The 13,138-nt window shown below is 44.4% G+C and overlaps 1 protein-coding gene across 2 annotated transcripts in view; it reads left to right on the top strand.

Annotated features, from left to right (window-relative positions):
• The window catches only part of DPP3 (dipeptidyl peptidase 3), a 264,499-nt gene that overhangs the window by 219,877 nt on the left and 31,484 nt on the right, over positions 1 to 13,138 (top strand). For both annotated transcript variants that reach the window (XM_068129393.2, XM_068129392.2), the window contains exons 16-17: positions 987 to 1,166; positions 2,732 to 2,894. In XM_068129393.2, coding sequence (XP_067985494.2) covers positions 987 to 1,166; positions 2,732 to 2,894 — 343 coding nt within the window. The remainder of the gene's footprint in view (positions 1 to 986; positions 1,167 to 2,731; positions 2,895 to 13,138) is intronic.

The following is a 13,138-nucleotide window of genomic DNA, read 5'->3' as shown; positions in this document are numbered from 1 at the left end:
AAAGGTCAAAATGCCGAAAAATGCAATTACGGGCACATTTTAACCATTTTGTTAATGAAACTTTGTATATGCAATCAACCTTGGGGTACGCATGAAATATGTAACGATTTTTGGATTTGACCCCCAGGAGGTGGGAATTTAGGGTCATAGGGACGGGGTAATAATTTATAATCACAAGTTGGTATTGGGTCATTTCTGGTGGAACTTTTAGCCATCTTTCAACTTTGCTTTATGTGGGATGCGTGGGCATTTGCGATGGCATGCCATCGACCTCGGTCTAGTGTTTGTCTTTTGGAAAGCTTTGTAAATGCCATTTTCTCTCCATTGTAATGCGATTTTATATTGAGTTGGTGTTCTGTGAAATAGAGATGTCATAGATATAAATAGACATCATGGACGTCTTTTGCTAAATGGGTGATGCCTGTGATTTGTTTTTTCTTGGTTATATTGCTGCACTTGGTTATGTAAGCATACCTGGAAAATAAACCTGATGGTAAAAACCTGGAAAAGTCTTGCCCATTGTCTAAGGGTGGCCAATATAATTACTTACCTCTCAACATCCATGGATGAATCCCATGTGGACCTTTGGGTAAAGTCCAATCGAGATGGAGGCAATTACCAAGAACGTTAATCCTGATGGTCCAGAAGAAAAGTTTTCATAGATCAGCTCAGAGTTGGAGAGGAAATCTTATCGATTGTGTTTGAGATTGCATTTGGTTCAAATTTGATTTGAGGCAGTGATGCTTATAGATTAACACATTTTTAAGGTAATTTGTTTTTTTTGAGTTGGTAATGAATATCTATAAACACGTGTCTCCTGCCTCGTTGCATGTCTTGAAAATAAGTTCTGGGGAAATTTGAACCGCCCTGTTAAAATAGTATTTTGCGATTATTTGACTTGTTGACTAGTCGTCATCACTTCCACGGAAAATGGGTGTTTCTCAATACTGAGCATTGCAATTGACTGTCTGCATTTGCATTCACAGGCACACATGCAGGCACGTTTTGTCATACTTCGTGTCCTCCTGGAAGCAGGCCAAGGCCTCGTAATGCTGCAGCACATTGATGGTTCAGACGGACGACCAGACGCTGTTGTCACGGTGGACAAAAGCAAGATCTCAACCATTGGAAAGGAAGCCATTGGTGCTTTCTTGCTCAAACTGCAGGTGACCATGTGCGCTCGAAAAATATTCACCATTTTTATGCACATGATAAGTAGACTGCTCCCAGTACTCTTATGTTTAACAAACACTATAAAATAGTGCAGTATTTGCAGACTTGCTGCGATTGTTTAAGCTTTCTAAATTCTCTGTTATTGCCCTAATGTTAACTATATTTCTGTTTTATACCTTCCAGCCAAGCGCTGCTCCTTGAGTTCACAGGAGAAACTGTCTTATGTACTTATGCAAATTATTTGTCTTAGCAGTTTGGGTTGACAGGATGGCCAAGACCTAGAGGTATGCACACTCGCCTCAAAGCTGTCTACGTTTCTCTCTCTCCCTCTCTGAAATGATCATCTTGCAAACCTTCCCATTTACTTTCTTAACAATCCTCTTGAAGAAGTTCAGTCACTCAAACATTTAGGCCTCAATATCATCTATGATCTTTCTTGGGCAAACCACATTTCTAATTTGGCCTCCAAAGCCAACCACCTACTGGGCATCCTCCGTTGTATGAAGACCTTCCTTGGCACAACTGAACTGGTATCCCTCTACCAGGCCTTCATCTGCAGCTCGATGGGGTACTGCTCGTCCCTCTGTGCTGGTGCCCCTGCTTCACATCTTGCTCAGCTTGATGATGTTGAAACCAAGACCTTGAAGATCATTGGAATCTCCCATGATGCAGCTATGTCTTTGAGCTTCTCATTTTTTCATCACAGACAAGTTGATGGTCTCTCTGTCTCCTACTGCCTCTTTTCTTGGCTTGCAACCTCTAGTCTCTCTGTGTCTTGTCCCTCCTCCAAGTTTCTGCAGGAAGCATGCAGTACACCAGCATCCTCCTTTTGGTGCAACTCCCAAAATCCAGAATCACTGCTCAACTCCACTCTTTCGTTCCTCTTTTTTCACACCTGTGAGTCCAACTTCCACATTGTGTTCAATCTTATTCTTCCCTCCAGGTCTTCAAGGCACCTGGTCACCACCATCTTGGATCATCCCAAATCTAAAACAATAATCTTTTCTAATCCCGATAACCCTCCACATGGGTTATCCTCTACATGATAACCATGTACATGATAACCCCCACCCCCACCTTCCACACTCAGAGCACAACTCCTTCCAAGTTTTGAGTTTTTCCTTCCTGAGAGTTTGCTTCTGTGTCCATTTTGTCCACCCATGTGGCTTTCCCTACCCCTCTTTCTTCTCCACATCCAAATTTTCTCCAAGTCTTCCTCTGTTTTGTCCCTCAACCCTGCTGTTCATGTGCTTCCTTTTGTTCTGTTATGTCATGACCATGTGCTTCCTTTTGTTGTTACGTCGTGATCCATTTTATGTTCTCGCTCCTCCACGGGCCTTGACTTTGTATACAAAAATAAAAGAAATGTACTGTGGCTGTAATTGCAGGATCAGTTAAATATTTGTGCCCATGGTTGAATACCCTTTTTATGGAGAGGTGGGATTTTGATAATCTAATGACGTGTTGTTCCATTGAGCTCTCAATGGACAATTGTTGCTGAAATTGATAAGAAAAATCCATTGTGTTCCTAATCTGTTCTGATACCTCTTTTTTCCAGTGGTACAAGTCGACAGCAGACGTTGAACAAGGCACCAGGTTTTACAAACGATACTCCACTGTAACAGATGACACACCAGAGCGCTTTCTGACACTTCAGAAGACCGTTTTGATGAGGAAAGTACCACGCAAGCTGATTGTTCTGCCAAACACAACCATTGGCGGTACGTGTTACTTTGTGTTTAATGTGGCTTACCACTAAACGTGTTTCCTTACTTTAAAGGTCTTCTAAGTTTAAAAAAAAAATTGATTAAATAGCTATTTGTAACAACTTTCATTTTTATCATCTACTTTTCACCTCTCTGCCCAAATTGGGCTAAGGGGTATTATCGTCACGGGGGTCCGGGCGTCCATCAACTTTTGGTTTCCGTCACTTTCAAGGAGAACGGTTTGTCCGATTAAATCCATGTTTGCAGTGTGTGTTCGGGTTTAGTAGAGGAAGGTGCCTTTCGAAAAGGGGCGCGTTGCGATTTTCAATATGGCCGCCACGGCAGTCATCTTGAAATTGGTTTCCGTCAATTTCGAGCAGAACGGCTTGTCCGATTAAACCCATGTTTGCAGTGTGTGTTCGGGTTGAGTAGAGGAAGGTGCCTTTCGAAAATGGTCGCGCTGCGATTTTCAATATGGCCGCCACGGCAGCCATTTTGAAATTGGTTTCTGTCAATTTCGAGCAGAATGGCTTGTCAGATTAAATCCATTTGTGCAGTGTGCGTTGGGGTTGAGTAGAGGAAGGTGCCTTTCGAAAATGGGCGTGCTGCGATTTGCAATATGGCCGCCACGGCTTCCTTTCACCATGCATGGGCTGAGGGGTTACGCCCGCTTTGCGGTGCTATTTATTATTACTCTAGTCTGAGGTTCATGAAAGGAGCCTGTACATTAGGATGCATGAGTATATATCTCAGCGACCAGACTCAGCGGTGCTATGGATAGAGCAGCCACTATGAGTCTGGGAGGTCGGTGGTTCAGACCCCAGCTGAGTCGAACCAAAGACTTTAAAATGGTATGTGCTGCTTCCTTGCTTGATGCATAGTGTTCAAAAGGATAGAGCATGGGTAAAGAACGCTGGGAAGGCAATGGCAAACCACTTAATATAACCCTTGCCAATAAACTGCTTCGACAGCACCGGTGCTCGGTCCAGAGTATGGTACGTCAAAGAAATATCCCACCATTCATAATCTCATCTGTTTACATCATAATACATATTTGGGACAAGCAAGAACTGCAAAGTTGTTCATTTCATGCCTAGAAAGTTCCAACTACTAAATTGGGAAAATAGAGGAATATAAAATGTCGATGGAAAAAGGGGACAGACACCACCACTGATTTTCAAATTGCCTCGTTGACCCCATCCCTCCGCCAAGGTCGGAGATGGTTGACCCCCGCCCCACCGACCAGGTCGGAGACTGGTGACATTCAAATGAGTTCCATCCGACTGACCGATCATCCTTCCATGCACTTTTGTATATTTTTACTTCGTAAAATCCAACACAAATCTATTCCTCATACCACCCAAAAGGTGGGAGACCTAGAGTATCAGCTCCTTATCGATTTGTAAAGTATCCTGTTTCACTTCTACTTTGTTTCTTTGTTGCTACTTTCTGGTAATCCTGAGGAATGACTGCTTTCGCTATTATAAGGTAGATTTAGTCTGTCTTTTGCTTCGGTTTTGTTTTCTTTTAAACCTCAAAAGCAACTATTACGGCACTCGGTAGAGCGCATACCTCCACCTGGCTGAATAGTTTGTTTTATATCCCACTGAAAGGCCGGATCTGGATCTGGGCCTTAACCAAAATCGAATCAGCTTGTTCTTGCATCTACTCAACTCATCCACCAAGTTTAGCCCGAATAGGTCCATAACTTTATAAAATATCGTGCTATATATAGTTTTTGGCTATACAGTGAAACCTTGACTTACGAGTGCACCAACTTACGAGTTTTCCGAGATACGAGCCGTCACTCGGTCGATTTTTTGCTTTGTGATGCGAGCCGAGATCTGAGTTACGAGCGAGCGAGCTTGGATATAAAACACGTAATCGTCGAAAAACATGAGCGAGGTGTGCGTGTTGTCGACTTGGCGAGGCAGTACGATCGTAGTACTTCTACGATATGTACGATTTTGAAGCAGGAGTCGATAAAGGCTATAACGCCAGCCAAGGGCGTTAAGATTATTTCAAAGCTCCGGACCTCTGTCCATGAAGAGATGGAGAAGTTGTTGTTTGTGTGGTTGACTGAGAAGCAGCTCGCAGGAGATACCGTGACCGAGAGCATCATCTGTGAGAAGGCACGAGACATTTACGGGGATTTGGTGCAGCAGACGGCGGGAACATCAAAGGAACGAGGCATCGGAAGAGTCATTCAAAGCCAGTCGGGGATGGTTTGATAATTTTAAGAAGAGGACCGGCATTCACTCCGTCGTCAGGCATGGTGAGGCAGCAAGCTCGGATGTGAAGGCAGCTGAAGATTTTATTATAACTTTTGCCGAACTGATAGAAGCCGAAGGATACATCCCCCAGCAAATCTTCAATTGTGACGAGACAGGGCTCTTCTGGAAAAAGATGCCGAGGAGGACGTATATAATGGCAGAGGTGAAGAGCATGCCAGGCCACAACTTGTTCAGAGTGCCGGCGATAGCTCGCCTTCTCTTTGTGGAAGACACGGTGAGATCCTTAACATCCAACAACTAATGGGACGCAAACTGGGCGCCCAGTTTAGCGGTACACACATTGATGAATCACCCTGCCTGTGAAACACCGACATGACAGGTTATAGCTGGGTCGGGATTCAAACCCAGGCTGGACAGTTTAGAGTCAAGTGTGCGTACCTCCAGTCCAGGCCATCCTGCCAACTTGTATGCTGCATACAGGTGAAATATAAAGCGCGAGATATTTTTATATATACAGTATATTTCAAAAAAAATTTGGTGTGGTTTTTGGGGGGCTGGAACAGATTAATAGCATTTCAATTCATTTTAATGGGGAAATTTAATTTTAGAAACGAGCAAATTGAGTTACGAGCTCGGTCACAAAACGAATTAAACTCGTAAGTCAAGGTTTCACTGTATATAGCACGATACCCCCGCTCTAGTAGGGAAAATGGCCTTTAAAATGCATGTTGTTGTTGTTGTATATAGTTTTTGGCTCCATTTCTCAACAGTGAAGAATAATGTGAAAAATTCTCGTATCCGGATCTAGATCTTCACCAAAGTGTAGTAATTTCATCCACGTCACACAACCAACCTGTGCACTAATTTTCATCCAAATCCATCCTCGACTTTTGGAGCTATCCTCCTCATAGACAGACAGACAGGTGTGAAAGCAAGTGTCTCCTAATTATATTTACATATTACTATCAATATGCAATATGTTATATTGTGAACATTAAATATTTTAAGTCTTGTTACCTCTGCCACCAAAGTTGTCTATTTGTGAGCGGGATATCTCAAAAAGTTATGAACGGATTTGGAAAAGATTTGGTGGATGGGTTGGGTTTGTGACGAGGGCAAATTTATTGGATGTTGGTGAAGATCCGGATGCATATCCGGCGCGCGCGCGCACACACACGCACACGCACACACACACACACACACACACACACACACACACACTTACATGATACGTAAATAGGGAGAGCTTTGGGGCAGCTACAGACAAAGCTCGAATACTGTAGCGAGTGTGAGTGTCGGGTCGAGGTGTCATTTGCAGGTGTGCTTTGTATGATGAGCCCAGTTTGATGGAAGATGGATACGCTTTTGGTACGAGTTCTGTAAAGTATGAAGGCTCCGGTCTATTTTGAGCCACGTAGGTGTGAAGCAAGATGTTGAACTGGACACATTGTGAGATCGGAAGCCGATGCAGTGAACGAATGACACGGGCGATGTGTTTTTGACTTCTGATGCATTAGACGAGGCGTACTGCCGTATTCTGGATATATTGAAGTGTAGTCAATTAGGAGCTAGGTAAGTTGATCAGCAAACTGTTGCAGTAATCAAGATGAGATGTTACAAATGCATAGACCAGGTGTTCAGTGGAACATTGATCGAGGTTTTTCCGGATCTTGCCAATTTTCTGGATACCAAACGCTGCTGCACAGCATGTTGTCAGCTCTAATGCCAAGATCTCCAGCAGCATGGGAGGCACTAACTAATTCACGGGAGACATATGCAGATGTGATGTGTCAATTGATTGATGTTCCGGAATTGGGATGGGATGCGTAGGACGGCCGTCTTCGCACAATTGGGTATCGGTCTGTTGTCACTGGCCCAGGAATTTGCATCAGGGATAGATGGACTCCTTCAGACTCTCGATCCTACCAGACCGTTCGCTCGATTTAATTATAACATACATCATATGATGAACACCTTGATGAGTGCAGATGATGTTGGTTCAGACGACCAGTGAATAGGATAAAGTGAAGCGTTGCCATAGCGGATCTCTGCACGATAAACCCCAGGGTAGAGGAATTGATTGAGAGAGAGAACACCATTGATGCCGATCGCCTGCTTAAGATCCTCTAGGTAGGAGACAATCCACCAAGTATAAACGAATCATTTCAATTCTTTGTTTTTCTTATGTAAAAAAAAAAACCGAACCGTTCTCTTTCCGAAGGACCAGAGATCTGAAATACAGCAATATACCTTCAGATGCAACCTTCAACTTAAGTGTTTCCAGGTGCACTGTTTTCTGACGTTGCAATTCATCAGTTGCAGGGCAATGCCCATTTGACTCGGCGTCGGTGACTGCATCGCATCTGCACCACGGTCCTGTTCTCTGTACCCAGCACTTGTTCCGTACATGGATTTCTCTACATTGGAGCTAATGCAGAGTAATACGCCTGGCCTTGCATGCAAACTATTTCCATTGATGTCCCACAATGGTACAGGCCAGACAGTTTCACTTGTTCAGCACCCAATATGATAGTTAATGTACTTGTACCACCTTTAGAGGCCATTTTCCCCCGCAGAGCAGGGGTTGGCCTTTTAGGGCACCTTGGTCCCCTTTTTTTGAAGCAATGTTTTATGGCCAGATGCCCTTCCTGCTACCAACCCTGTTAGTCGCGTCTTGCGACACACAGGGAACTACCAGTGAACTGGTACTCAATTTGCCGACCTCGGAAGAATGACAGGCTTGAGTCAACCTCGGAAGAATCATTGGAATCTCCCGCGATGAAGCTAACTCCGAGGGCCTTTCACTCACTCACCGCAGGCAGGTTGGTGGTCTTTCCGTCTTTTACAGACTCCTCTCCGGCCTTGCTCCCCCAGCTCTCTCTGGGCTCTGTCCCCCAAATATTCCTACAGGTCGCACAAGATCTGCCAGCCACTCTCTTATGGTTAAACTGCCAAAATCAAGACTCTCTGCTCACCTTCACTCCTTCATTCCTCTTTTCTCCCGCCTCTGGAACAAACTCCCTCACTCTTTTCAATCCCACTCCTCCCTCCAGGTCTTTAAAACAGCTGTTCACCACCATCTCTTATCTTCCCCCATCCAAAACCTTGATCTTTTCTACCCCCGCTAATTTCACCCCAAATCCACTTTTTTGAAATACCAACTTCTTTCCTGGAAGTCCTTAGTGTCCTTGTGTTTTATACTTCTCCCACCTCCCTCCCCCTTCCCACGCCTCCTCCCCCCAAAGCCTCTTCCTCCCACACATCTCCCGATGTCCCTGCTCTCAAATGTTGTGTTTGTGTGCTTCCCCTTCTCTCACCATCTTGTCTACCGCTCCCTCTTTTTATATATTTTGTTTGTCTGTTTGTGTGATAAATGTTAGCTCTTTCACGAGCCTCGATTCTGTATACAAAAAAAACCAGAAAAAAAAAAGAAAAAAAAAACCTTGGTGTTAATTCAGTGATCAACTGGGATTCGAACCCAGGATCCGAGATTCCCAAGCCGGCACCCTAACTGCTAAGCCAACACCAGGCTATCTTGAATGAATGAAAAGAAAAATACATCCCTCGGTTCAAGCTGGACATTGAATTTGCAGTTTCATTTACTTTGGTGCTTCATTTGCTATTTGTTTGAAGTAATTTTATTATTCGTTTTGTAGGACTTTAACTTTGCAACCTATTTGGCCTGTGCTTGATGTCAGAAGGGGAAGGTCCAGAAACCACTCTATTCCTACCCACTCACATTGAACTGACATACCTCCTCAACAGCTACCCATGGTTGTTTCGGATAGACCTTGCTCCTCATCACCTATTCACACATTTATGTTGCCGTTATGCAAGCAAGTCTTCACGCATGCTATGGACAGAACTCTGTCGCCATTTTTCCTGGTGTCAGTTCGGCCCATTAACTTTAGCTTAGCAGAGGTGAGGGCTTATTATTAATTTATTTATTTGTTTGCATTTTAAATTGCAGCTGTCAACACAAGGGCAGGTACGATGCCCCTCTCATTAGTGGGAGAAAGATCCCGTGTGTGATACGACAAAAGCACTAATGACCCAGTATGTTGCCGGGATCGATCAATCTTCACAGCAGTGAGCTAAATACCTGGAGAGTTCTCTTTCTGACCTCTCTGAATAACACCTACAGCTCGGCCTCCTCTGTCTGCACTCCACCATTCAAAACGCACTAACATGGGGCATGCCTTCCCTCAAACGTTGTCTATAATGGGCGCAAGCAGACTCGTACTCGTACGTATAATTTATTCTGGAAGCTTGTGTGTGTTTATGGAATGTGCTGCTTGGTTTATCAGGCGATTGCTGGTCTTACAGGCCGGCGCTGTGAGGTGTTTCATGTCAACTTGGGTAATTTTTCTTTGAGTAGCTTATTATTGTTTATTTTTCAGATATACACCACATGACCAAAAGTATGCGGTCACCCGTTCTAATTGGTTGATTCGGCTGTTTCAGCCACACCTATTGCTGACAGGTGCATATATAATCTAGCACACAGCCATGTAATCTCCATTGACAAACATTGACATTAGAATGGGCCGTACTGAAGAGCTCAGTGACTTTCAATGTGGCACCGTCATAGGATGCTACCTTTCCAACCAGTCAGTTCATCAAATTTCTGCCCTGCTAGAGCTGCCCCGGTCAACTGTAAGTGCTGTTATTGTGAAGTGGAAACATCTAGGAGCAACAAGAGCTCAGCCACGAAGTGATAGGCCACAAAAGCTCACAGAACGGGACACACAAGCTCACAGAACGGGAAACACAAGCTCACAGAACGGGACAGCTGAGTGTTGAAGCGCGTAACGCGTAAAAATCGTCTGTCCTCAGTTGCAACACTCACTACCGAGTTCCAAACTGCCTCTGGAAGCAATGTCAGCGCAACGACTGTTCGTTGGGTGCTTCATGAAATGGGTTTCCATGGCCGAGCAGCCTCACACAAGCCTAAGATCACCATGCGCATGCGCAATGCCAAGCGTCGGCTGGAGTTGTGTAAAGCTCGCCACCATTGGACTCTGGAGAAGTGGAAACATGTTCTCTGGAGTGATGAATCACCCTTCACCATCTGGCTGTCCGACGGACGAATCTAGGTTTGGCGGATGCCAGGAGAACACTATCTACCCGAATGCATAGTGCCAACTGTAAAGTTTGGTGGAGGAGGAATAATGGTCTGGGGCTGTTTTTCATGGTTCGGGCTCGGCCCCTTAGTTGCAGTGAAGGGAAATCTTAACGCTACAGCATACAATGACATTCTAGATGATTGTGTGCTTCCAACTTGGTGGCAACAGTTTGGGGAAGGCCCTTTCCTGTTTCAGCATAACAATGGCCCCGTGCACAAAGTGAGGTCGATACAGAAATGGTTTGTTGAGATCGGTGTGGAAGAACTTGACTGGCCTGCACAGAGCCCTGACCTCAACCCCATTGAAAACCTTTGGGATGAATTGGAATGCCGACTGCGAGCCAGGCCTAATCGCCCAACATCAGTGCCCGATCTCACTACTGCTCTTGTGGCTGAATGGTAGTAAATCCCCGCAGCAATGTTCCAACATCGAGTGGAAAGCTTTCCAGAAGAGTGGAGGCTGTTTAGCAGCAAAGGGGGGGACCAACTCCATATTAATGAGCATGATTTTGGAATGAGATGTTCAATGTTCTGGCGTCCACGTACTTTTGGTCATGTAGTGTATGTAACATTCTGGGGTGATTTTCTGCTTAACCCAGAACAACTACACATTTTGACACAGAATCTGAGCGGCGTTGTCTTGATAGATCTCTTGAAATGTTCAATAAAACTTCTGAAGCCTCTTGCAGAAAGAGGAATCACAAATGCTTGTACAACTCCAAAGTGGCAGTCCCCTAACCCCTCAAACTCTCATACAACTTTTGTATCCGACACGACGACGGGGATTTGTGCGCTATCTAATGATTTTCTTAGCAGCATTTTGTGGTCCCCCAACGACCTATGGGGTTCTGTTCTTGAAGAGCAGGCCAATGAATATCATACTGTATAAGCAAAGCAGCTTGGCAGTTGTGTCCCCTTCCCCCCTGATTCTATCCAGCCTGCTTGGAGCCTTGTTCATTAAGTAGGCCTCACCAGGGTTTATGTATTTTCATTTGGATTTATTGGCTCTCAGGTGGTGGCAGCAAGCTGTGCAGCAACCCTCCAGGCGCTGCTCTAGCTTTGGTATTTACAGCTCGTCGAACATAGCGGTCGGTCGGGTGTATGTGCATAGCATGCTGACTAAAAAAAAAAAGCATGTGATCTGCGGTCGATCACATCTTGTTTTGTAAACAATGTGGGGGGTATTTCATCCCTGCTCACCTGCAGTTCAACGATCTGTGGCCTGATTCTGCGGAATTTATCGTATTTCCCACTGTGCCTCTCCTCTGTGTAAGTGCATGTAATTTAATCAAGTGGAGAAAGAATAACCTCTTTTATAGATTGAATTATTTAAAATCAGAATTGATATATCCATGTTTTATTTCATAAAATGCACACACACACACACACACACACACACACACACACACACACACACACACACACACACACACACACACACACACACACACACACACACTATATGTATATATATATATATATATATATATATATATATACTGTATATATATATATATATATATATATATATATATATATATATATATATATATATATATATATATTGTGGATATGAGGATTGTGTTTTTTTAATTGTGTTTTTTATTGTATAGTACATTGTAAAAATATCGCCCTCCTTGCTCCAGTTATGTATAAAGGTCAAAGTGCATCCCGTAATTAGTTCATAAACACCACACGTTAGCCAATCATAGATTTCCCCCCTTGTTGACAGTTATATCCTTATTATGTGTATTAGTGTAAGGCTGTGTCTTCCATTAATTGAAACACTCCATTGCACTGCATTAAATAAGAGTATATCCCCTTTCATTCACATTCCCCTTCCAACAATTGCCAACTGTTCCCTCCGCGACTCGATTCGCCACGAGGTCGGCGCGGAGAAGAAGGGGGAGGAGCTGCCGACTCCTGGGCGTGCCCGCCCATCGTCATCAAGGGCGGAGCCAGAGGGCCGTGCCGACCAATCAGGGCCGAGGCGAGCTGACCGATGGGCGTGTCCTGGACACCAGCGGCTTGATCGCCTGAGGCGCTATATAGAGCGCGCGCGAAAGCAAAGGAAGTTGTTGTTGTTGTTGGACTAAGCAAGAGAGGAAGTTGTTGGACTGGGTTGGACTAAGAAAGAGAGAGGACCCGTCACGCCAGACCCCCCACCAGCAGCGTTGGCTCCACCAAGCAGCTCCGACCCGTTACCCCGCGTACACGACAGGATCGGTGGCATCGGCGGCCGTCGAGGTCCAGCCCGACGTCCCGTGCGGGATCAAGCTGCAGCCAGCTCCGTGCCTTCCTCCCCCTCCAGCCACCCACCTCCTGTCATTCCTGCCTGCAATTTCCCCATTCGTGTACGTGAGTTTGTTCTGTTTGTCTTGTCCCTGGGTTAAGTTAAGCCTGTATAGATAAGCTCGCGATTTTCAGTCTCTGAGTTCTTCTGTAAATTATTTTATTATCCTTCCTTCTCCTTGGTTTCTTTGATTGTGTAAATAGTCGGAATAAATTTATTAGCATTTCAAACCTTTTTGTCTCCTTCTTCTTCTTCTTCACATCCGTGTCGCCTTTGTCTTTTCCCTATTGAATATCTGTGGCGCGATTTTGGCCAACGTTCAGGAATCGGGTTAGTCGGGGTAACTGTTAGGGCCGCGGCGCCATCCGCTCGGCAAATTAACATCTTATCCGCGGTCCGTAACAATATATATATATATATATATATATATATATTTATATTTATATATATTTATATATATATATATATATATATATATATATATATATATATATATATATATATATATATATATATTGTTGCGGATCTCCACACGTCGGCCTTTTCCCTTACCAAGGGGGGATTAATCCCCTTGTCTTTTATCTAGCCGACGCGATCCGGGGCTATG

The sequence above is a fragment of the Myxine glutinosa genome, chromosome 9 (genome assembly GCF_964187855.1).
Source record: "Myxine glutinosa chromosome 9, kmMyxGlut1.1, whole genome shotgun sequence".
Classification (NCBI taxonomy): domain Eukaryota; kingdom Metazoa; phylum Chordata; class Myxini; order Myxiniformes; family Myxinidae; genus Myxine; species Myxine glutinosa.
The sequence above is the reverse complement of the archived record's forward strand: the minus strand, read 5'-3'. Positions and strand labels throughout refer to the sequence as shown.